At 36.1% G+C, this 25,982-nt stretch overlaps 1 protein-coding gene across 4 annotated transcripts in view; it reads left to right on the forward strand.

Annotated features, from left to right (window-relative positions):
• PIK3C3 (phosphatidylinositol 3-kinase catalytic subunit type 3) overlaps nt 1-20,228 on the forward strand; it is a 126,494-nt gene extending 106,266 nt beyond the window's left edge. For 2 of the 4 annotated variants that reach the window (XM_034943584.3, XM_003830212.6), the window contains 3 exons: nt 3,837-3,927; nt 6,497-6,622; nt 19,950-20,228. In XM_034943584.3, coding sequence (XP_034799475.1) covers nt 3,837-3,927; nt 6,497-6,622; nt 19,950-19,964 — 232 coding nt within the window. In that variant the 3' untranslated portion in view covers nt 19,965-20,228. Of the gene's footprint in view, nt 1-3,836; nt 3,928-6,496; nt 6,623-19,949 lie in introns of those variants that run through there. The other 2 variants (XR_004667548.3, XM_034943585.3) reach the window with 2 other exon arrangements.
• The last annotated feature ends 5,754 nt before the right edge of the window (nt 20,229-25,982 follow it).

The raw sequence follows: 25,982 nt of genomic DNA on the forward strand, positions 1-25,982 counted from the left end.
ACTACATTGCTTCCCCTCTTTGAAGTAGTACACTTATTAAATAACACTTTCACAGGAACTCTGATTTTGCTGTCATGGAAAATAGAATGTAGAGGAAATACATTTGAAATACTATAAGAACCTCAATGTAGTTAATGGATTTCTATTTTCAGTAATAAAGGTTTTTCCTGAAAAATTTAAACTATCTTTGTGTGACTAGAGTGTAGCACAATAGTTGGCATGAACGTGGGTAAGAGAAAGAGTGCAGTTTCCTTGAACGTTACATGCAACCTGCTTCTTTCTAAAAATCCTAATTATATCACATTCCATCTTGCAATCTTTGCTAGATTTTGCACGCTTTCCCACCCTATTATTATTATTTTTTTTTTATCTTACCCTTAGGTTGTCTAATACTGGTTTGTTGGCCGGGCAGGGTGGCTCATGCCTGTAATCCCAGCACCTCGGGAGGTCGAGGCAGGCAGATCACTTGAGGTCAGGAGTTCGAGACCAGCCTGGCCAACATGGTGAAACCCTGTCTCTACTAAAAATACAAAAATTAGCCTGGCATAGTGGCACTGCCTGTAGTCCCAGTTACTTGGGGGGCTGAGGCAAGAGACTCGCTTGAACCTGGGAGGTGGAGGTTGCAGTGACCCGAGATCGTGCCACTGCACGCTAGTCTGGGTGACGGAACAAGACTCCATCTAAAAAAAAAAAGTGGCCTTTAAATTTGTGTTTCTGAGTAGGACATTAAATGACTGTCCTATGAAGTAAACACTTGCTATTTTGGTTCACTTGATGTATCTTAAATGGAAAATTCACGTTAATGACAACAGATGTAAAAGATTAATACCAAAGGTAGTGACAAATTCACAAAGTATGTGGATATCTAACCTTTATATTTATTTCTGTTTCCCTTTGCTATAACAATAGAAGCATGGATGGTTAAATTTAAATCAGGAGGTAATCCAGAAAGCATTAGTATTTACTTTTGTTAAAAGGAACATCGCATTCTACATCCGTAAAGGCAGATTTTTTTTTTTTTAACATTGATCCTGGCTGCCCGTTAGAATCACCTGGGGAGCTTGTAGGTGAGGTGGCAAGGGGAAAGTTCTGGGCTCGCTCATATTTAATTGGTCTGAGATTGGGCTCAGGCATTGATACATTTGAAAAGCTACCAAGGTGAATCTAATGGGCAGCCAAGTTGGAGAACTTCTAATATATCTCTTTCAAAACTGACTTTGTATTCTTCTCCTTATGTTACCTTCTGGTAGATTTCCCCATGCCAAGATGGGAAAAAATTATGTACCTATGTAATCAACAAAACAGAGTACGAATGATGGAGAGTTAGTTGAAAGAGCATCTTTTTTTTTTTTTTTATAATATGTAAGCTGATTGTACGCTGCTGGCATCACATTCCTTGAAGCCCTCTCAAGTGGATCATCTCTATTTCCATAGAGAAGGGCTTATCTAACCTGTGGCCCCCAGGCCACATGTGGCCCAGGACAGCTTAGAATACAGCCCAACACAAATACATAAACTTTCCGAAAACATTATGAGATTTTTTTTGTGTGATTTTTTTAAGCTCATCAGCTATCATTAGTGTTAGTGTATTTTATGTATAGCCCAAGACAATTCTTCTTCCACTGTGGCCCAGGGAAGCCAAATATTGGACACCTCTGATGTAGAACCTTCATTATCATTATAAAGGGTTTCATTCTGGACATTTGTTTTTGCCCACCCCTCACTCCCCTTACCATTTTCATCCAGTCCTGTGACTTTACATATGATCCTAGTGCTGATGACTTTAAACTAATATCACTAGCCTTCATATCTCCTCTGAGATATATCTGACATCTCTACTAAAAATCTAGTAGGCACCTCAGACTCCACATGTCTAAAACGAAATTCTTGAATCCCTGCCTAAAATCCTGTTCCTCTTCCATTTAGCCTCTCCTGTCTTGGTGAATAACACTAGTGTCCTATTAGGCTAAATCCTTTGTGTTTTTCAGTTTCTCTATCCTCTCACCCTGACCTCCATTGAAACCATCAGCAAGGATCATCTATTTCATCTCCAAAATATAGCCTGATAACCCCCATGTTGGTTCCTGTCCACCTGGAAGTCTATGATATAGTTTCTCTACTTTGATTCTTACTCCCTTCAAGATGGCCAGTGTGAACTGTTAAAAATGCCTATCAACGTGTGTTACTCCACTCCTTCAACTTAGTTGCTTCTCAGTGCATTTCAAATACAACTATACCGCCTTAAGATGCCTCTTTCTCTCATTTTCCCATTTTCCTGTTGTTTTTTTCTCTTTTAAATCTTTTAATCAAGCAGACATAAAATTATCATGTTTATCAATTCATTATATTAGTTTACACCCTCCTCCAGAATGTAAACTTCATGAATGTGGGGACCTTGTTTGTTCAGTTCACCACTGTCTGTCTGTATCCCTAGTGCCTACAACAGTGGATATAGTGAGTACTAAGTAAGTGTTTGTTGGTTGAATGAATAAAATGATTACATGAGTAGGAATGGAATAACATCTGTGGTATGCATTTATCAATTCCCACAAAGAAATTAGTAACTTAAAGCTAGGTTAAAGCTGTTTAGCTATTATCATAACTTTTTGTTCCTAAGAGTTTAAGTGGGTTAGGGCCTGATTTGATTAGACTACATCAAGGTAGAAGTTTTTCATTATAATTCCTCTTGATTTTTATTGGCAATATAAAATTCAGAAATGAGGATAAAACAGATAATTTGAAACTTATATGGATAGTCATTTTTCTATAAAAGTTCCATTATCATTACAGTTTATTAAACATTTAAGTATTAAGTAACAGTTTGTATTTTATTATTATTATTATTATCATTATAGATAGGTAGATAGCTGGAATAAAGATCCTACATCACCCAGATCCTGCCCCCATCCCCTAGAGAAGACAGTGCAAGGCGCTTGGTTGACATTTTTACTGAAACAGCTAAAACCCTTCATTGCCTAAAACCAACGCTTTCCTTACATCCATCCTGAAGATCAAACCTGAATCTCTTTTTATCAGTGCTAAGGAGGGGCCACTAAGAGCATAACTACCCAAAGTGGAGAGGTCCCAGTGGAGATTTATTTAAAACTTTCCCCAGAAGGCCTCACCTCTGGAAATGACCATTCAGAATAGTAACATTTGTTCTCTTTGGAGGAAGAGGAAGAGTTTGAGGATTGGTGAAGAGAAACTGTTAGTTCCTGTTGGAGGCCAGCATACTCTGAAGATATCATTATTTAGATATCTTGCCCATTTTTAATGCAGCAGAGTACTAGCAATTTTTTCTTTCTTATAGAATTACTTTTATCCAGGTCAGTCACTGTAGTTCCTGAAATGATGATTGGTGTATCTGGAAGATACTCATGAGTGATTCATGGGATGATTTTATTTCCCTTTCATTCATTTAGCCATGACACACTGAGGTCATCTTAAAGTAGCAGATTGTTATCTTCATCTAGCAAAAACAGATAGATTTTAATTGTTATAAAATGCGAACTTCACATAAAGTAGATCTTCCTCAGATCCCTTCTAAAATATATATATATACTTACTAAAAAATGAAAAGAATGTCATTATTAAATGATTACTCCAAAGGTCTGTCCCATGGTGTAGGATTTAGAAATGGTGTTATATGAAGACCTCAGAATAAAATATTTGTCAAGGCTTGCATTTCATTGATACCAACTGATGAATTTTCTGCTGGAATAATAGTAATCACTGTAGAAATCCAAGTACCACTACTTCTAAAGTATTCTTAATATGAGAAAGAAATGCAGAATTCTTAATCGTTGCTATTTTTTTTCTTTTCTGCTCTTCTTTAGGTATTCTAATCTGATTTTGAACTTGTTTTCCTTGATGGTTGATGCAAACATTCCAGATATTGCACTTGAACCAGATAAAACTGTGAAAAAGGTAATTTTTAAGTAACATAAATGAAGAGCTCTTCTGTATAATTTTTCCATATTCCAGAATACAACAACCTCTCAAGTCTCTGCAGCCAGTTTTATCCCCTTCCTTGTTCCTGCCCACAGTCACATGAATAGGTTCTCTCATCTGGAGAGACAGCTTGCTTGCTACTCCAGCCCTGCAGTCACAGGGAGAAGGAAGCAGCAGCCCAAAGCTTAAAGAACTGAGCAGAGTTTTCAGCTATTGTCCATCATAGGGAGGATTTATTTTAAAATTGAATTTAGCCAAGTTAACTGCCAGCTACAATGAATCTTCACAAGAACACAACAGAATTCATAGTCTCTCTAACATATCATTTGGAATGTCTATTATCTCTCTTTTTTTTAAATAACTAGATGTGTGAATAAACAGAAAATGTGACACTAAGCCAATGAAAAAATAAAACAATCCGTAGAAACACCCTGAGATGACCCATGACCACAGAAAAGGACTTTAAAGCAGCTGTTACAAATGTCCATGCACCTAAGGGAAAATAAATGCATAATTACTGAACAGATAGGACTATCAATAGAGACATTAAAACTAGGAAGAAAGAACAAAATGAAAATTATGGAACTGAAAGTACAGTAGCTAAAATGAAATATTAATTGGGTAGGCTTAACAGCAGATTGAGTTATGGCATTAGAAGTCAGTAAACTTAAAGATAAATCAATAGAAATTATTTAATTTACTTCCACACCTTCACTGCCTGTGGAGGAACAGGAACGATGTCAATCATTGGCAAAATAAACTAAACTAGATCTTCTCATATGTCTCCATTCCTATAGAATTTCCCTGTATCCCTGTAAAGGACTACCTCAATAGATCTGTAGTTTCCAAAGATGGGGATTTTTTTTTTAGTTCATATTTAAAGTTGTGGTTAATTTACAATAGCCTTAAGTATTAGAACAATTAGTGTATGTGTTAAGAATCTTAAGAACCTAGAGGACAGCCTAACATAAGTCAGTAAATCTGATACCAAATAACTATTTATATACAGTTAACCCTTTGGTATAAAAGAGAATATTTTCATATTTGGTAAATAACATTTTTATGCCAAGTGTATACCTTCTCTTTGTAATTCAGGCACTTATGTAAGTATGCAAGCTTTGATAAATTGGGCTAAAGTTTATTTTGATTCTCCTGCTCTGTAGATTTTTTATTTCCTTAAAAATAGTTCCAAAATTGTCAGATATTCTCTCTGTAAGTAGAAGTTAAGGAAATCAAAAGATCGAACTTAAGGAATATGTTTGTCATTATCTGGGATGCAGACATGAGAGAGCTAGTTCATTGAAGATACAGCCTTAGATGTTCCTCCACCAAATTGTTCTTGTCTTCACTTCTTACATTTACCTCTCTTTTACCTCCTGCTATCTTGTGGCTCAAGCACTCTCAGATCACCTGGTATACCTCCAGTACAGTGAAGAGACAAGGGCACTGAGCTGGGGCTATGGATTGTTGCACTGTTTGTCATTTCTTCTTTGTAGCTTTCTAGTAGTGAAACCCTATACTTCAAACACTAAATGTGGACCACACTTTATCCACTTGGAATCCCCATTTTCTCCTAGCCTGTCTTTGAGAAGTATATGTGGGTTGTTTACAAGAGAAAGGAGTAGTCTGTAATGGTTGTGTGTGGTGGCGTAGGATTGTCTGGAAGCATGTGCCAGTTAAGGGTTCTTGAGCCGGCTTCATGAATTCTCTGTGCCTCAATTTCTGCATATTATCGATGAGATATTATCTACTGTATGTTTGCGTATCAGTCGGATGAAATGTTGCATGTATAATACTTGGCATGGCATTTTGCACAAAGTAGTTCTTCAGTAACATTGACTTTTATGTGTATATAAAATATACACACATAAATATACTTACTAGTTTTTCTAGTACTTAATGCTACTGAAAATCAAGTGTAGCTTTAAATAAGACTAAAAAAATTATTTTATCTTTGGAAACTATAGACCTATTGATGTAGTTTTGTGTGGGGATGTAGGGAAATTCAATAGGAAAGGAAACCTTAGAAGATCACATTTAGTTTATTTTGTCAGTGATTGACATTGTTCCTGTTCTCATATAGACACTGAAGGTATGGGAGAATATTAATATAATCTCACCTTGCTTCATCCAATTCACAAGGAATAACAGGGATAAAGTGGATTATTAATAAACATGCCACAATTTAAATCATATATAGTAACTCTAGATTTTAGATTAAAAAAAAAGGCACACCTTTAGTTAAAAGAGCAGTTTTTCTGTTTTTGAGATGTAGGGCCCTAAGAAATATTTCTTCTTTTCTTTTCTTTTTTCTTAAAAACTGTTTACAACCAACAAGAACAAGGTGATATACAGAGCATATAACAAAAACAGCAAACTTCCACACTCCAAAGAATGCCATTCAGAATTCTAATAAGTTACAGGTCATTTATTTGCCATAGGAATAGCTCATGTTACCTTATAATGTCTGCATCAGTTTGATTCTGCCTGTTCAAAATGTGCCCTATTTTTCTTCGTTGTAAAGACTAAGAGTGTTATCTTATAGGTTCAGGATAAATTCCGTTTAGACCTGTCGGATGAAGAGGCTGTGCATTACATGCAGAGTCTGATTGATGAGAGTGTCCATGCTCTTTTTGCTGCAGTGGTGGAACAGATTCACAAGTTTGCCCAGGTAAGTTCCCTGAGTGCAGTGCATTTTTCTCACCTTCTCCGTGTACTGCCCCGGAGTCCTTGGAGAGCCATGCATTTCTCCTGCCAGTTGACATCTTTTCTGTTTTTCTATCAAGTTGTTTTGACATCTCACCAGCCAGCTGAAGTGAATCGTGTTTCACACGTTACTAATTCCAAAACGTCTGCTTTTCTTAGTAATGACTAACTTCTGGAGCACCAGCATAGGTATTTTTGTTCTTTGTAGTCAGTGGTGATTATACGTCCTCTTGAGAATGATTTTGGATCCAGCAGAGGCCTTAGCAATTGAAACTTGGACACTTGTTGGGTTTTGGTGAATGATGAAGTGCTGGGAAAGTTTAGAAGCTAAGAAAAGCAATCCACATCACACACCAGAAAGGTCTATCCATAGACTTACTGTTAGCAGTATCCACAGATAAGTGAGGGATTACCCCTTTATGGTAAACTTCAGATTTAAAACCCATTTTAATTATGAATTGCATAATAAGGATGACTATGAAAATGGTTAGCAAACGGAAAAATTAGGCTGCTTTTTTCTTCTGTGCCCTCACCTCTCCTGTGAACTCCTTCCTGGTGTTACACATTCACTTAATGATTTTCCTAATCATCCAAGCTCAAAGCTTGTCTGCTTTGAATTGTCCCTCAGCCAGTGACCAGTATCTCACCAAGCCGTGTTTGTTTCTTTAACCTTTTTAACCCAGTTTTTTTTAACTTTATGATACCTAGGTGTGTGCAGTTTCCTCATTGCCTAACAGCGAAGTCAAATCTCTGGCAACTAAAGGCCATCTAGAATATTGTGTTCTATGCTGCTTTTCAAGCTGTTGCGTAATACTCTCTTTCTCTAAATATTTTGTTGTCTTTCATCATAGCGGACAACTTTGCTGCTGTCATTTCTTCAGCCCAGAAATCAATCTTCTTAATAATGTATCTTCTGTAAACTTCTACATGGCAAAATCCAACCTGTCCTCCAAGAGCTCTTAATGCTCTTTGATTCATCTTTCTCTAAATTTCTGTATGTTTTCTACCTTTATTACGACTTGCACTTATGTTTTGCTTTCTTTTTTTCCTTCCCCCCACCTCCCACTTTTCCCACATTAGCTGATGTTTTGCTTTTTATTATAGATATTTAGATTCCCGGGGCCAGGCGTGGTGGCTCACGCCTGTAATCCCAGCACTTTGGGAGGCCAAGGAGGGTGTATCACGAGATCAGGAGATCGAGACCATCCTGACTAACACAGTGAAACCCTGTCTCTACTAAAAATACAAAAAATTAGCCAGGTGTGATGGCGGGCGCCTGTAGTCCCAGCTACTCAGGAGGCTGAGGCAGGAGAATGGCATGAACCTGGGAGGCGGAGGTTGCGGTAAGCTGAGATTGTGCCACTGCACTCCAGCCTGGGCAACAGAGCGAGACTCCGTCTCAAAAAAAAAAAAAAAAAAAAAGAAATAGATATTTAGATTCCCTTATAACTCTTCAAATACAGACTTCCTGAAGGCTGGGCTTTGTCTATCAGTCACCTAGTAGTGCAATGCCTTATATACTTAAAAAATATTTAATGAACATAAAGGAATTCCTGCCTCTAGATGTTAGCTTATACTCTTTTTCTAGCTCAATAAAAAAGGTGTTTTTCCCTGAACACCAGTCTTGATCATATTTTTATTACAAGGGCTGCCTCAGGGTCTGCTTCATGGGTCATTAATTGTAACCAATCATTTGTTGAGAATAAATTGTGATTCAAATAGTATGTGACTCGTCAAAGTCAACCAGCTAGCTAAAGGTGGACCTTGCTCTACATATAGCAGAACAGAATATTTTAGAGGTATAGGGGGAAAAAGGCCAGAGAGATATCATGACCACTTGACATCTGTGACAAACAAGGGACAAAACCAAGACTTAAACCCAAATATTTTGACTCCCATATTTAGTATTTTTTAAACCAGATCTTTTCAGTGTCTTGCTCATCACTATACTACATTAGTGTCAATCAAACTTTTCCTGGCCACGGCCCATCTCTCTGTGTGTACACCTTATTTTTTTCTTTTTTTAAGCTCAACTAGTTACAACATGCTTGAAGTCAGAAACTCTTAACTTCTGTGTCTTTGTATTTCTGTAGCAGGGGATTTACCCATTGTAGTTGGTCATTTATATTTTATCTTACTCCATCTCTATCTACAAGTGTAGAAATATCTCTCCATCATGGGTTTTCCTTATTCCATACTTGTAGATTCTGGTTTTTCTCCTTTGTTTTCCTGGAGAATGATATAATGGAGCTAAAACTCCAAACTTGAAATTAGTGCTGCTGCCTAACACTCATTTCAGTAATCTATAGCTACACAAGCATCTCCAGACTTAGTAGCTGAAAAAGCAATAATGATTTGTTATTTCTTACTTAGGATGCTTCAGTCAGGAATTTAGCTAGAGCCCAGCTATGAGGTTTTTTTGTTTGCTGTAACATTAGCTGGCTTCACTCCTTCAGCTGTATTCGACTGGTAGTTGGGTTTGTCTTGGAGGTCCAGCAAAGCTTCACTCAATAGGTCTGGCAGTTAGGTGTTCTCTGCATGGACTATCTCTCTCCACTTCCTCTGTCATCATTTCAGACTCCTGCCCAAACTGCTGCTCTACAGCATGGTGACTGATTTCCCCAAGAGGATATGAAGGCAGACGTGGCAGGCCTCTTAAAATAAATCCCAAGAGCAGCCCAGATTCACAGAGAGAAAAAATAGATTCTGCCTCTTGACAGGAGGAGAGAGTTGCATATGCAGAAAAGAGAGGAATTAAGTAGCATTTTTGAAGATTTCACTGCCACTCAGCTAATGTGCTGCAGCTTTAAGTTGAGCCTTCAAGTTCTGTAAAATGAATTAGTGGCATGCTTTATTTTAGTGGTCTAGTTTTGAAATTCTATTGTTAATTTGCATAAGATGCCCATTTTGCTTGCTGGATCTAAAAATAGAAGGGCCATTTTTCTTAATTCTCTTTATAAAAAATGGAGGAGAAAAAGAGGTTGATAAAAAGTAGTAGTTTTTAGGGGACCATAGCATTATTTAGGGGAGCTAGTAATAGAAGGACTTTGGTTTACCAAAGTCTCTGGGCCTCAGTTTTCACACCTATAAAGTGATTGACATTGAGGTTAAAACATCTGTTTTTGATATAAATTTAATATAATGTCAAAGGTTAATTGCTTTATAAAGCTAATGTTGACTACTGCAAGGGTTGGTAAATGAAATCTGCCTCTCCCCTCTCCCCATCTTAGGGATGGTTACATTGTGAAAGTTGCTGAGAGCTCTTTGAGTTATTGGCGTGTACCTATTCTTCTATTCATAGAGAAAATAAAATATGAATGGCAAAACGAATTGGTAAAATTGCAGTGGGCATGCTCTTAAATTAGGGAGGGATCATTTTATACACATTAACAGATTATTATAATTCTTGAGAAGAAACATTAAGTCTGTTTCCTAGGTTCCTGTTTTCTAGTTCTTCATTACAATAGTAGATACGATGTAGAAATCCTGTAATTAACATTACTTTAGTCTTGGTTGTTACAGGCTCTTTTGGACTAGGATAGATTGTTGATGACCTTGATAATCAAAGTTACTGCCACATGAAAATAAGAGTTAAGAACAAATATTTGAATTATTCTAACAGTCTAAGGATCACCATCTTAGATTTGTAAAACTAGAGGTTTATTGCAGCATGAATATGTAGATGAACTTTTAAAATATCATTTCTTAGCTCTCCAATTTACAGTGATTGACAGTGTTTGGGACAATAACAGCTTCAACATTTATTGGAATGTATTTCATACAGTGCTTCCCATTTTTAATTAAATAACCATTACTGTGATAATACAAGTATGTTTTAGTGTTATCCCTATTTTATAGATGAGAAAACTGAACCACATAAAAAGTTGTTTTCAGCCTGGCTCAGTGGCTCATGCCTGTAATCCCAGCACTTTGCAAGGCCAAGGCAGGCGAATCACATGAGGTCAGGAGTTTGACACCAGCCTGACCAACATGGTGAAACCCTGTCTCTACTAAAAATACAAAAATTAGCCAGACGTGGTGGTGGGCACCTGTAATCCCAGCTACTCGGGAGGCTGAGGCAGGAGAATCACTTGAACCCAGGAGGCAGAGGTTGCAGTGAGCCAAGATCACTCCACTGCCCTCCAGCCTGGGCAACAGAGTGAGATTCTGTCTCAAAAAAAAAAAAAATTAATAAAATAAAAGAAAACTTGTTAGTTAGTTGTTCTAACTTATCAGACAGATTCAGTTCTTTTTTACCAGAATTTCATATTCTTTATCCTAAGGGATGAACTTAAAAATGTTTGTGATATTTCTTAGATTTCCTTAAATATATAATTTGTGCTCCAAAATAAGGGTTACCTATGGATGTTTAATTTTACTGGAACTTGTTTAGGCACTGAAGCATACATGGGATGCTAAATAAGGTCTTAGCTTCATACAAATCTTTTCAAATAACAATTATAAAAGCATAGTTGTTTCTTAATTGATCTCTGGAGTTTATTTTCTCTTTGAAACTCACATGTCTACATATATTGTCTAAGTAATGATACTAATAAATCACATAGGCATTCAAATTCAGATGACTGGCATCTATTTTTTTGTCACTTGTAGTCGTCTATTATAATGATGCAATATTGTTAATCGATTTATGGTAATTTTAGTACATTCCCATTAATCATTGTGGATAGTAGAACCAACTTTTTAAAAAATGGGAGTAGATTAATACATGCTTAAAGAATTACAGATATTTCAGCATAAAAGAAACAACATTCAAAAAGAAGACTAAGAATTACTAGATACAACTATTATATCCAAATGCTACAAAAGCTTGTTTTCTTTCATCATGCAATTCCTTAGGAAGGGTAGAGATTAAACACTGCAATATTTGTTTCCTAGCAACACTCACATATTAGTGATACAAATTTTCCACTGGAAAACAATTTTATTTTGGTCATTGTCTTTGAAATTGCATCATTGTAACCCTTCTCTATGCCAAAATGATCTTTTTTGGCATCTTGTTCTGTCGCCCCCCACTGGAGTGCAGTGGTACAATCATGGTTCACTGCAGCCTTGACCTCCTGGGCTTGAGTGATCCTCCTGCCTCAGCCTCCCCGGTAGCTAGGAGTACAGGCATGCACCACCATACCCAGCTAATTTTTAATTTATTTTTTTGTAGAGATGAGGTCCGACTATGTTGCCCAAGCTGTTCTCGAACTCCTGGCCTCAAGCAATCCTCCTGCCTCGGCCTTTTGAGTGCTGGGATTACAAGCACCAGCCACCATGTCTGGCCTTGAAGTGATCTTTACAGTGCTTTCGAGGGTTGTATACGTGGGAAAGATAGAGGTCATATAGTTTGGGTCATGTACAGTTGCACAAGTAGGCCTTTCACTGGTGATCTCTTACACTGCAGTCCATTTCCTGTTTCTGCTTTTCCCTGTCATCCTTTCTTTTCATTTATGATAGTAAAAATCTTGAGAAAGGGTTGTGTTTTCCAGTAATGTTAATACATACTAAATCTAATTAATTAAATCTTGGCAGATTAACTAGAGACAGAGGTTTTTGTTTTTCAGAATGACTGTAAAAAAATAAATAACCAATAGATTGGGTTCAGAAGGTTCAGAAGTTCCAGCTCAAGATACTAGGAACATAGCACTGCTGTCCATTTAAAGGGAATCCTTACTCATCACTTGCAGTGTTCAAGGAGGAAAAGCACAGGTCTAGGCAGAGAGACACCTGATTCTATAGTCACTTATTCTTAAGTTAGAGACCAGTTGCCTTTAGCTTAAGGGAATTCAACTGTGATATATTCGGGTGGATTTCAAAACAAAAGAAACAAAAAAAATGGAAGGAGGAAAATGGTGTGGTTATTCTGCTTGAATTTCCCCTAAAGAATACATGTCCTCTAAGGAATGTGACAGTGGCTCTCTCAAAAGTGTTTCAGTTATCAAGTGCCTCTCATGCATAACATGGCATCTTACTACGCTGAAGGTGATCCCAAAATTGAAAATTCTGAGTGTTTGGTATTTATATCACAGTTTCTAAGTGCAAACCAGTTGCTGCTTAACCAGAGAAACAGGGTTTTCTTGTGTCATTGCTGAGGGAAAAGCTTCTGATTTTGGACTTTTTAAGAGATACATGTCTCTTGTGTGCTGCCTCCTCGAGGGCTTTTCTTGAGTAATTTTTTTTTTTTTAATTTGTATTCCTGTTTTTCCTTTCTATGTTGACTTTAGCACCTAAACCCAGTGTAGACTGATTTCACTTTATTTGCTGTCCTCTTTCATCTTCTTTAAGAAGGCAACCTTCTAGGTCAGTGAGTGAGTCTCTTGGTTTTCAGAATTGGGAACTAAGACCATTCAAGCCCATTTCTCCTTGTATTTCTCTAGGTAAAGTACAAGCATTTTCTGTGTTCAGAGTATGTATAAAAACATTTACCTTAGGTTTATGCGTATATTCACAGCACCTTTGACAGTTAAGAAATCAGTACTTGTGCTGGTGTTAACTCTTCCATTTTTTAGTTACTTGAAAGTCGCTCTTTCCTGGGTCAGTGGAATTTTGTTTTTGTTTTTGTTTTTAAGCTTTTGAATAGTAAATGTAACAATAGTAAATGTTTAGATATACTTACAACCCTAGTCTGTTAGTCTTAAATATACCATAATGTGTTTTCGTTTGGTGAACTTTGTTTGAAATTTGATCTTACATGATACATTAGCAAAGCTAGTTCTGTTTTAGGACCATACATAGCTAATACTCTTTTTGGAAAAGGAGAACTATCACACACAGGAATTTTTGTTTATGTTTTTTTCTTTAATTTATTTAAAGTCCTTACTCCCAGACTTGTAGTATAATTTTGGGTCTTGATTTCAGGTGAACAGATAAGTAGAAAATAAACTATATCTTAATTCTTTAATGAGAATGTACTCTCCTTTAACAAACATATAATTGGCTTTAATAATAAAAATGTTGATAAAACTCTAATTCATGAATTTATTATTTCCTGCTGTAAATATTAAGTGGCATTTAGTATTTAGTTGTGAAATCGATACATAAGTATGTAGCTGCAAAACAAACTATTGCAGGTTTAAAGCATTACTAGTACTCGTATGTTAAATATAAGTACAGATCTTTTTATATGTGTGTTTTGTTTTTATAGCATTACTTTATTCATACTAACTTTCCATTTTTTTTCTTTTGGTGTCCCACTTTTGCCTCATATTCTCTCTTTGTACTTTTTGAAACTTCCCTTTTTATGTAAATTGACCACTAACACTGAATTCCGTTTTGCAAATTGAAGCTCTTTACCCTTTCATGTTCCTTCATACGTGCCAGACTAGAGAACATGGGATGCTCTCTAGTTTTAAATTGTGTTTTACTTAAGTACCTACTCATACTTCCCATGAGGTTGAAAGCCATGTAGCCTTGAGTACTCAAATAGCCATGTACAAAGGTAAAAAGTTCATATCACTCAGTATATGTAATTCATATAGTCTCCCTTTATATTTAGTTCTTCTTATTTTACCACTTTAAACAACTGTGACTCTTTTTATAATAACTAAAATTTGTTTGGAACATCAGGTTTTATCCTACTTTATAGTTGCAAAATTGTGACCTAAAAAGAAGAGAAAAATCATCATTTCTGAGTTTCCATTTTTAGGGACCTAATTTTATCATTAGGAATGAAGAATAGCAGTGTAAAATATTTCAGTGAACAAAACAAAAAGTATTGATTTGGGGGTCAAATAGAAATCCTTTTAATCTAAAACAAATTATTTTTAATTTAGTAATTAATTTTCTAAAGAATGAGATGATTCCCTTACCAGTGGCTTAAGTAAATAATGTAACACCAATATATCACACACAGCTTTTTTTCATTCTGTCTCCCAGATCTAATTTATTTGAATTTTTCTTGGCAGAAATAACAACAACAGGAAAAATCATTAATAGCAAAGTATTGAACATTTAAATGTTCCAGGAATTATGTAAAGTTCTTTCTCTGTATCAACTCTTAATTCTCACACCTGTGAAGTAAGTGTACTACAAGTTATGTATTTACAGATGAGAAAACTAAGGTTAATAGATGACAAAGCCCAGATTCAAACTCAAAATATTTTGAGTCTCAGATCTAGTCCTATATTTATAAGTAATAATATGTATATAAATACATAATATACATTTATATATGTATTTTTATATAAATGTTTATATATAAAATATTTAGTAACTAGTGACTATTTCCAGTCACCAGCTGCATTAGCCCTTACCAAGAAAGTCAGCCTGTCCTTTGAAGCCAGACTTTGACTTCTCTGTAGCATGAAAGTCCTCTGTGGCATCTTACTCCATTAGAAAGCTGTTTCATCTGCACTGAAAATCTGTTCTCTAGTGTAGTCACCTTCATCAGTGATCTTAGCTAGATTGTAGATAACCCGTGTGCAGTTCCTCCATCAGCACTGAAAATCTGTTCTCTAGTGTAGTCACCTTCATCAGTGATCTTAGCTAGATTGTAGATAACCCGTGTGCAGTTTCTCCATCAGCACTGGCTGCTTTACCTTGCATATATATACATATATATGCACATATATATGTATATATATACATATATGTATATATACATATATGTATGTATACATACATATATGTATATATACATATATACGTATATATGTATATATACATATATGTATGTATACATACATATATGTATATATGTATATATACACATATATATGTGTATATATATATATTCATACACATACACACATACATACATATATCAAAGTCTTAATTTAGAGACCTGAATAGCTTTTGTTGTGAGTAGTGAGTTTTTAAAATTTTACTTGTAAATTTAAATTATCTTTTAACTTTTCTTAATCTTTCACCTACCCATCAAAGAAAAAAACGTTAGCTGTGTAAACAGACAAGTAAGTGTGATATATAAAGGAGTCGCCAGGAGCTGTTAATCCAAGATAAATAGGATAAACGTGGGATAACATTTATTTGGCACATTGGCCAAAACTAGTCTTGAATTTCATTGACCCACCTGTGCTCTCTTGTTCCACTGCAGTCAGCATTGCTGCACAACTACCCATTAAAACCCATGATATTTAAAAAACAAAGAATACAGGCACTTGCTATATGACAAATGTTTGCAGCTTGTAAGATTAGTTAATTATTGTAATAATAGGAGTCAGCAGAATGCCCCATAATTTTCAGCCCAAATGCCTTGCAGTTTATTTCTCATTCATACAAATTTAATTTTCTTATCTTCTCCAAAGAAGATTTTTAAACACTTGAATGTCATCCTTGATAGGGTTTGCCATGTTTGCTTCATTAACTGCTTTTAGTAAGGTTAGTTTTATACTGTTGTTTTCTTTCCCTCTGTGTTCTGTCAAAACTTTTTATAAAAATTCTTCAAATGTACAGTAGTTGAATATTTTGGGACTGTCTCTGCTGTATGTTTTTTATTGTTATTTTTTTCCTAAAGACACAGACATTTCAAAGTATTTGGGAAAAAGAAGGCATACCTTAAAGATTTTTTGATCTGAAGTCCAGACCACTGCAATAAATGACTTTTTTGTTTTCCCAGTGCATATAAAAGTTATGTTTACATGATACTATGCAGTAGCATTATGTCTTTAAAAACTATGTGCCTATCTTAAAAATATTGCTAAAAAATGCTTAACAATCATCTGAGCTTTCAGTGAGTTGTAATCTTTTTGCTGGTGGAGGGTCTTGCCTTGATGTTGATAGCTGCTGATCAGGGTGGTGGTTGCTAAAGGTTGAGTAGTTGTAAATCTGTGAAGTTTGCCACATCAGTTGATTCTTCCTTTCACAAAAGATCTCTCTGTAGCATGTGATGCTGTTTGATAGCATTTTGCCCAGAGTAGAACTTTTTGCAGAATTGGAGTCAACCCTTTCAAAACTTGCTGTTGCTTTATCAACTAAATTTATGGAATATTCTAAATCCTTTGTTGTCATTTCAACAATGTTCAAAGCATCTTCACCATGAATTGATTCCATCTCAAGAAACCACTTTGCTTATCCAGAAGGAGGAACTCCTCATCTGCTCAAGTTTTATCATGAGACTGCAGCAATTCAGTCACATATTCAGGCTCCACTTCTAATTCTTGTTCTCTTGTAGTTTCCACCACATCTGCAATTACTTCCTCTACTGAACTCTTGAACCCCTCAAAGTCATCCATGAAGAATGGAATCAACTTCTTCCGAACTCCTATTAATGTTGATATTTTCACCTCCTCCTATGAATCTCAAATGTTCTCAATGGCATCTAGAATGGTGAATCCTTTCCAGTAGGTTTTCAATTTGTTTTGCTGAGATCCATCAGAGGAATTACTATCTGTGGCAGCTATAGCCTTACGAAATGTATTTCTTAAATAATAGGACTTGAAAGTAGAGTAACTCCATGATCCATGGGCTGTAGAATGGATGTTGAATTAGCAGGCATTAAAACAACATTAATCTTTTGGTATATTCCATCAGAGCTCTTGGATGACTGGGTACATTGTCAATGAACAATATTTTGAAAGGAATCTTTTTTTCTGAGCAGTAGGCTTCAACAGTGGGCTTAAAATTTTCAGTAAACCATATTGTAAACAAATATGATATCATCCAAGCTACTGTTTCATTTGTAGATCACAGGCAGAGTAGATTTAACATAATTCTTAGGGGCCCTAGGATTTTCAGAGTGGTAAATGAACATTGACATCAACTAAGTCACCAGCTGCATTAGCCCCTACCAAGAAAGTCAGCCTGTTTTGAAGCTTTGAATCCAGACATTGACTTCCCTGTAGCGTGAAAGTCCTATGTGGCATCTTATTCATTAGAAGGCTGTTTCATCTGCATTGAAAACCTGTTACTTAGTCACCTTCATCAATGATCTTAGCTAAATGGTAGATAACTTGTGTGCAGTTTCTTTATCAGCACTGGCTGCTTTACCTTGCACTTCTATGTTATGGAGATAGCTTCTTTCTTTAAACCTCATCAACCAACCTCTGCTACCTTCAGACTTCTCTTCTGCAACTTCCTCATCTTTCTCAGCCTTTATAGAATTGAAGACAGTTAAGGCCTTGCTCTGCATTAGGCTTTGGCTTATGGGGATGTTGTAGCTGCTTTGGGCTTCTATCCAGACCACAAAAACTTTCTCCATATCAGCAATAAAGCTGTTTTGCTCTCATCATTCGTGTATTCACTAGAGTAGCATTTTAATTTCCTTCAAGAACATTTCTTTGCATTTAAAACTTGGCTCTTTGATGCGAGAGTCTTAACTTTTGGCCTATCCGAGCTTTTGATATGCCTTTCTCACTAGGCTTAATCATTTCTAGGTTTTAATATAAAGCCAGAGATATGCGACTCTTCCCTTTCACTTGATCACCTAGAGGCCCCTGATAGCGTTCTTAATTGGCCTAATTTCCATATTGTTGTGTCTTAGGGAGGCTTAAAGAGAAGAAGAGAGATAGGGGAATGGCCAGTTGGTGGAGTAGTCAGAACACACGTAATATTTATCAATTAAGTTTGCCGTCTTATGCAGACACGGTTCGTGGTGCCCCAAAACATTTACAAGAGTGATAACGAAGATCACTGATCATAGATCACCATAGCAGGTGGAATAGTAATGAAAAATTTTGAAATATTATGAGAATTACCAAACTATGACACAGAGACACAAAGTGAACACAAGCTGTTGGAAAAAATGGCTCTGATAGACTTGCGCAAGCAGAGTTGCCACAGGCTTTCAATTTGTTAAAAAAAAAAAAAAAACAAAACAGTATCTGTGAGGTGCAGTAAAGCTAAGCACAATAAAACAAGGTATGCTGGTATATTAGAGACCTTTGGTTCAATAGCAACATTTTTGTCATACATAGACGCATACACGTGTACATATGCAGTTTTTCATTGCTTCCAAATTACTTCCAAGTTATTTAGACTCCCTCGTATGTTAGTGTAGACCCTTTGCAGTTTGGCTTTTACCTGCACTTTCAACCCTTATCATCTTCAAAAACCTTCAAAAAGAACCTTCTTTGTAGCTCTGTTGATCCACCGCCGCTACCTCCAGGCAACACACCTCTTCTCTTTGCATGGAATGAGTTCCCTCCTATTTCCCCAACTTTTGAGTGTGTGTGTGTGTGTGTGTGTATGTAAGAGAGAGAGAGAGAGAGAGTGTGTGTGTGTGTGTGTGTGTGTATGAATGATTCTGTCTATATTAATTTGGTCCTCGGGCATTTTGTCTTAATTTGAGATCTCCCACAGAATCTGAGACACTTCCTGGCACATAGTAGGCACCAAATAAACATGTGGTTTTATGTGAGTGCCGAGTACCATTTCTTTAGGAAGTTTATTTTCTCTGATAATTGCCTTTAGTAAAAATATTTAAATTGCTTCTTAAATTCTAAATTACATTATTTTTATTCACATGAAAAATAAATCTTGCCAATTTTTTTCTAGAGTGACACTTTAAAATGTGTCAGATTAAAAGCCATCAACATCTTGGCATTTTTCAGATTTGTACGTGTACACATGCATGTGCACACACACACAGACACACTTGTCAGCAAGGTGTTTTGCCTTCACTTTTTCTCTGAGTAATAATGAAGTGAAGGTCTTAGAAACAGAATTTTATTACATGTAAGCAGCATTCATAATTCCTCCAAGAGAATGCCAGTATATTTGTATCAAACAAAAAGGGCACGAGTTATGGATGACTCAGTGTATATTCAGCCAAACAAAGAAATCTTCGTTGATTTTATTCCTACTGGGGATATCTCAGTATTGAACACCATTAATAGTGTTGGCCCCAAAACAGCTCTTCACTAGGCCTCTCGACTTCTTCCTTTGATTTGATTTCCAGACCATTTCTGGAATGAAGTAGTTGCACTCTCTGGGATAAGCTACAGAGGTGCCTCTCAAAATGTGGCACCAAGAACCAAGCACACTATTCAAAATCACTTTATCTAAATCACTTTAGAATTCAGTGGAATTTTTGCCTTCCTAGTGCTGGATGAGATGATTTTTGCTTGTCTCGTGTTAATTACATTCATCTTGAGCTTACAGTCAGCAGACACCCTCTCCTTGAATTATTTTCTCATATAAACTGATTTTTAAGTGAAGCCTCAGGAATCCTATACAGTATAATTAATTGCAATCCTCTTGGTAGCATTTAGCAAACTAATTTATGCACTTTTTATTTTATTACTAGTCTTTTTTAAAACTATAGACTATTGTTTATCTTTGTGAATAATTAAGTAAATTATTTTCTGTTTATTTCTTTTTAATTTTTGTAGTACTGGAGAAAATGAAACTGGGATTGACCCATCAAGATGCTTGGCTCAATAAGAAAACCACGTTAGGAGCAACCTTTGTATATTGGAGACTTCAGAGTAACCAGCAAGGAAGAGAAATCTTAATCTTCAAGTTACCATATTTTCCAAATATTACATGGTACCTGAGTTCTGCTTCCTTGGATGTCATTGCTTAAATATAGTCTTGAAGGGCTTGTTTTGAAATATTGTATATATTTTTTCAAATGTATACATTGTTAATAAATTAAGACATGAGAAACATTCTTATTTATGTATATGTTATGAGAGTTCTGGAGGAAGTAATATGTTGAAATAGTAAAACATTTTAGTTTTTGAGTTTAAAATGTTATTTTTTCCTCTTATATCTTCATATCAGGACAGCAGTAACCTGAATTTAGATTGTCACAGTTTACTAAGTTTTTGTTTGTTCCTTCTTTCCTCTCTCTTCTCCCACTCACTTTTGTGTGTTGTTTGTTTTTGCCTAATTTACATGTTTAAAGTTCTACTTAAAATTTTTCTTCAAGTTTTACATGTTTTGGCTCATTCTTCTGCAGTTCAAGAATTGCTTATATTTTTAGAAGATACTCATTTTCTCTTACAAATAATTGATTTTTTGTAAACTACAGTTAATAGTTCTTCTAGCTTGTAAGTGTGTAAAGTAGAATATGAAAATGTGGCTATTTAGATAACTGGCCAAAAGGTCATATGACCACCAGTTTTAGTATTGAGCATAAGATATTTTTACATATTCATGTAAGACAATGTAAATTGTCTTTCTGCAATAATTTTTTTGGATGCAAATTTAGATTTCAAAAGCTTTTTGATGTTATAAAGGAGTTGAGGAACAAAAAGCTCTTTGAAATAGCTCACCTAGACCTGTTAATGTAATATATTCTTTCTGAATTAAGCAAAATTTTTTTTGTCTTTTAAGACTAGAACTAATCCCTCTAGCTTTTTTGCTGGAACTTTGGGGAAAAAGAACAAATACAAATATACAAATGATACGAACAATATGGTAATAATCTTTTGCAACTTAATATGTTACATAGTCATATGACTTGGTCTTGGAAGAAAAAGAATTGTTTTGGTGCTGAATAAATATTAGAAATCAAGTGACAGAGAAGATGAAGGTAAAATTGTGGCACAGTTTCAGAGAATGCCGTTAATGATAACGTGTATTTGTCTCAAATTCTTAGCCCTGGGCTTGCCTCTTCAGAGTGGGGTTACCAGCGAGAGGGCAAGCATGTAATTAAGAGACACTCTAGAGGCATATGGAATATAGTTTGTATAAAACATACCTGCTGATTAGAAAAATGGTAAAAATGAAAATACCTTTGTACATCATCTTAAGAGAGCTTATATATAAACTAAATGGGCAGGCTCCATCGTCTACCTTTCTTTTTCTTTTCTTCGCATGTTTATGTCTTTTTTGTTATTGGTCAGACATTTTTAGCCCTCTGTATGCTCATTCTTGTAGTTCTATTTCTATTGAAACTTCCTCCAAAACTTTTCTCTGAATTACCCTTGTTGAAACTGACCTTTCTTCCTTGTGAACTCCTACACTTGCATCTCCTATTTCAGGATTTGGCATACTTTTTCTTTAATGGGCTAAGAAAGTAAATATCTTCAGCTTTGGGGGGCATATGGTCCCAATAGCATCAACTTAACTCTGCTAACTGGAAGGTAAAAGTGTATCATCTTACTCGTCTTTATAAACTCCACAGCACTCTGCATAGATATGAGCATGTTTATAAGGAACTCAATAAATAATTTTGACACAAACATGAAATTCTAGAAGGGCAGACACTGACAACTAGTAAGGAAGTTGATCATGAGTAACCTTGTATTCAGTGCCACCTTAACAAGAATTGTAAAGAGGATAAACCTTTCTAGGAAGGTTGATGCGTGTTGGGTGAGGAAGGAGCATCTCTCAGGAGGGTAAACAGTAGCTGTGGTTTTGCTGAGAGATTTTGGCTGTGAGTGACAAGCCTATATCAAAAAGAATAGTGGCTTATCAATCTCAGTTTTTATTGCTCAAGGCAATTCTTTACTCCTATTTTTTCCAAATTCCATTGTTTTTACTCTTTAGAGCTCTATCCTCAGAGTGTAGTCTGCATATTTCTTTATTATCATTGCCATGTGACTTCTTTGGTGACAAGTTCAGTGATATTTCAAGCACGATGTTTTGAGTTTGAGAAATGTATTTGTGAGGACACATCACTTTAATTAAAAAAGTGTGAGTACTATGGTCATTAAGTTATTCAGAGTGAGATTTCTGAGAGGAGAAGAGAGAATGTAGATGGCAGTTATTGAGAGTGGGGCTATAGGAAAAAAAGAAGAAAAGTATGGTTAACGTTGCCATTTAAAGGGTCATACAGCCTTGCTTTTTGCTGGAGTTAGCAAAAATCATTCTCCATATGATAGTTTTAGATGTTCCCCAGCTCATTTGTATTATTGAGTTTTCAGCTGGGTATATATTATAATAACAGTCAACATGATGTAGGGGCTCAGTATTACATGGCAGGGCTATACTAATTGCTTCATATGCCTTATCTCATTATTCTGTGAGATAGAATTGTCTCCTCATTTTTTAGTTGAAATAACTGAAGTTTAAAGCCATTGAATCATCTGCCCAAGGATAAGCTGCTGGTGAGAGCAGAGTTGGGATTTGAAGTCGAGTTAGACCCCAGTGATCACAGTCTTGACGATTAAATTCTTCCAGCTTTCATTTTTCACTGAGATAATGGTAGTGATAGTACTGACCTCTAATGTGTGCATTTGTGGGTATGTGGTCCATTCATCTTTAATCCCCAGAAGACAAGGCTTATTCCTTTTCTTATTTTTGGTCATGTTTTATTTTTCCATTGCTTTTAACAGGATTACCAAAGGCACACTCAGTAGTCAGTAAACACATTTCTAGGAAAGGTGTTGTGTCATCATGCCACATATTCATACTTGCCTTGTGTTGGAAAATAGATCATTCAGTAAAAACATACAGGTAAAATGAATCTTGCCAATGCAATTGTTAACCTACAACCATAATATACCTTAAGTATATTTTTGCACATAAGTATAACATTGCGATTTAAAACAATAAACCAGATTGAGATTCTAAGGAACATTTTGTAAGTAATTACTAATGTTTATTTTAGAGAGATCACACAACTTCAAATAAAAACTGATATAGATTGAACACCTTGAGAATAAACTATAGTGCCAAATGGAAAATAATTTTTTACAAGTAAATTTGAAGAACAATGTGGACTTTCTATAATTATATACAGAAAATATACTGATTTGCCAAAATGAGTAATTTTGATATATTAATATTTCACTTATAAGAATGCATACCACCTGATCCAGGATGGGATCCAGGAACAGAAAAAGAACATTAGGTAAAAATGACAGAAATCTGAATATAGTATAGAGTAGCTAAAAACAAACCAAAAAAAAAAAAAGGAAAAACAGAATAAGCCTAGTGAGCATCCCACCTGGGTGACCACTTAGAGAAGCTGAGGTGGGACCCCTGCATCCGATAAGTGGCTGCACTAGACCACAGGAACCAGACTCCACTGTAAGAACTAGAGTGGGAATGGACATGTCAAAACCTCCTGGGAACCTTATTAAATGTGCACATTCCCAATCCCCACTCCTGAGCAGCCAAATCAATCTGCAGGTGGGCCTTGTGAGTTTTCCCAGGGGATTCCGATGCCTGCTAGATTTAACCAGTAGATGAGATGTTAAGTTATCCTGTAGTCCAGAGATTCCACAGGCCAGTGTCAGGGAACAGGGGCCAGGGCTGGGAAGGCATAAGAACAGAAGATACATTTGAGGCTCTGTTACGCTGGTCATCCACCCCAACCAGGTATCTCTTGTTATATGCTAACCTCATTTTCCCTTTCTTGTCTATAGTGGGAAAAAATAATTTTTAACTGGCTATGTAGTTAAAAAACCTAATAAAAAGCACTTTTCTATATAATGAGTGGTTTATATTAAGAATAGGTACAATGTAAATACTGGTAAGTGAAAGTTCATTTTGTTCAGTGCTATGGGCTGGTACATTGCATTTCAACACTAGTTTTTTACTTTTATCTACCCTGAGGGTAGATAACCCATATTCCAAAATACAGTATTATTTTCATTTGCTGTAACATTTTAAGAAATATGTAGTTTCTAAAACTTCATATACTTTATATGGAATATGAACAACTTTAATATGAATAAATAGTCTAGAAAAAAATTTAGGAAAAATTGCCATGAAATCATAAGCTAAGTCAATGGTTATTTTAAACCACTTAATTTTGAGACTAGTATTTCATACAGAAAAAGCTAATACTGATATCACACGCTAATTGTGTATAAAACACTAGGAATGTCAAAATAGAACATAAGAAAATGAGTCCAGTGGACCCACTGCATAGTGTAATTTTGGGATGAATTTAAAAGAATATTTAAGTCACAGTCAATTTTCTGTTGGTCTAATTTTACAAAATAACCCCCTAAATAAGGAGTCTGATTTATCTAAAATAGAAGTTAACATAGCATCCCAGTATTGCCATTCTAAAACTCTGGCATGTAAATGGGAGAAATGGAAATAAGCTCAAAATGGGTAGAGTAACCCATTTCTGCATGAACCATAGAATTTAACTAGAATTTGGCTGGCTCATGCCTGTAATGCCAGCACTTTGGGAGGCCAAGGCAGGCAGATCACTTGAGCCCAGGAGTTCGAGACCAGCCCGGGCAACATGGTGAAACTCCATCTCTTCAAAAATATATATTTGTGTGTGTGTGTGTGCGTGCACAAAAATTAGCTGAGTGTGGTGGTTCACACCTGTAATCACAGCTACCTGGGAGGCTGAGGCAGGAGGATTGCTTGAGCCTGGGAGGCAGAGGTTGCAGTGAGCTGAGATCGCACCATTGCACTCCAGCCTGGGTAATAGAGCGAGACAACTCTATCTCAAAAAAAAGAATTTCACTAGAATTTATATCTTCAGTGTTTGCATTAGATTGTCACCAGCACTATCTGCCTTGTGACTGTCAGGACTAATCCTTATATCATTTATCTTATGTCCTTTACCTCAGTTTATTTCTGTCACCACAAGAAACCCAGACCTCCCTAATCATACCATATGCCCTGGTCTTACCCACATACAGCTCGGTACAACTGCATTTCCCCAAACCTCAGAACTCCTTGGGCCATCACTGTCAGAGACATTTGAACTAGAGCAACTCCATCTTGAGTAGGGACTGGGTATAATGAAGCTGAGACCCACTGGGCTGCATTCCCAGGAAGTTAGGCATTCTTAGTCACAGGATGAGATAGGAGATTGGCTCAAGATAAGGTCACAAAGACCTTGCTGATAAAACAGTCTGTGGTAAAGAAGCCAGCCAAAACCCACCAAAACCAAGACGGGAATGAAAGTGACCTCCAGTCATCCTCACTGCTCATTATACGCTAGTTATAATGCATTGACATGCTAAGAGACACTCCCACCAGCACCATGACAGTTTACAAATGCCATAACAACATCAGGAAGTTACCCTATATGGTCTAAAAAGGGGAGGAACCCTCAGTTCTGAGAATTTCCTTGAAAATTCATGAATAATCCACCCCTTGTTTAGCATATGATCAAGAAATAATCATTAAAAAATAGCCAACCAGCAGCTCATGCTGCTGGTCTGCCTATGGAGTAGCCATTCTTTCTTTATTAACCTGCTTTCACTTTATGGACTCCCCTGAATTCTGCAGGAGATCCAAGAACCCTCTCTTGGAGTCTTAACCAGGATCCCTTTCCAGTAACTTCAGCAGGATCTGTGAGTGCCAGTTTCCTTCTGTGGTGCAAAACTAGGTGCTAAGTACACTTTTTCCCCCCTTTCCTCTATTTTTAAAAGAACTTTCAGCCCTTTTGAAGTGAGTACATTGTCTGGAGTACATACCCTGGGGTTCATTGTTATAGGAGAATTTAGGACACAGACACACGAGGAGTTTAGGAGCAGAGGTTTAATAGGTAAAAG

This window comes from Pan paniscus, chromosome 17 (genome assembly GCF_029289425.2).
Source record: "Pan paniscus chromosome 17, NHGRI_mPanPan1-v2.0_pri, whole genome shotgun sequence".
Taxonomy (NCBI): Eukaryota; Metazoa; Chordata; class Mammalia; order Primates; family Hominidae; genus Pan; species Pan paniscus.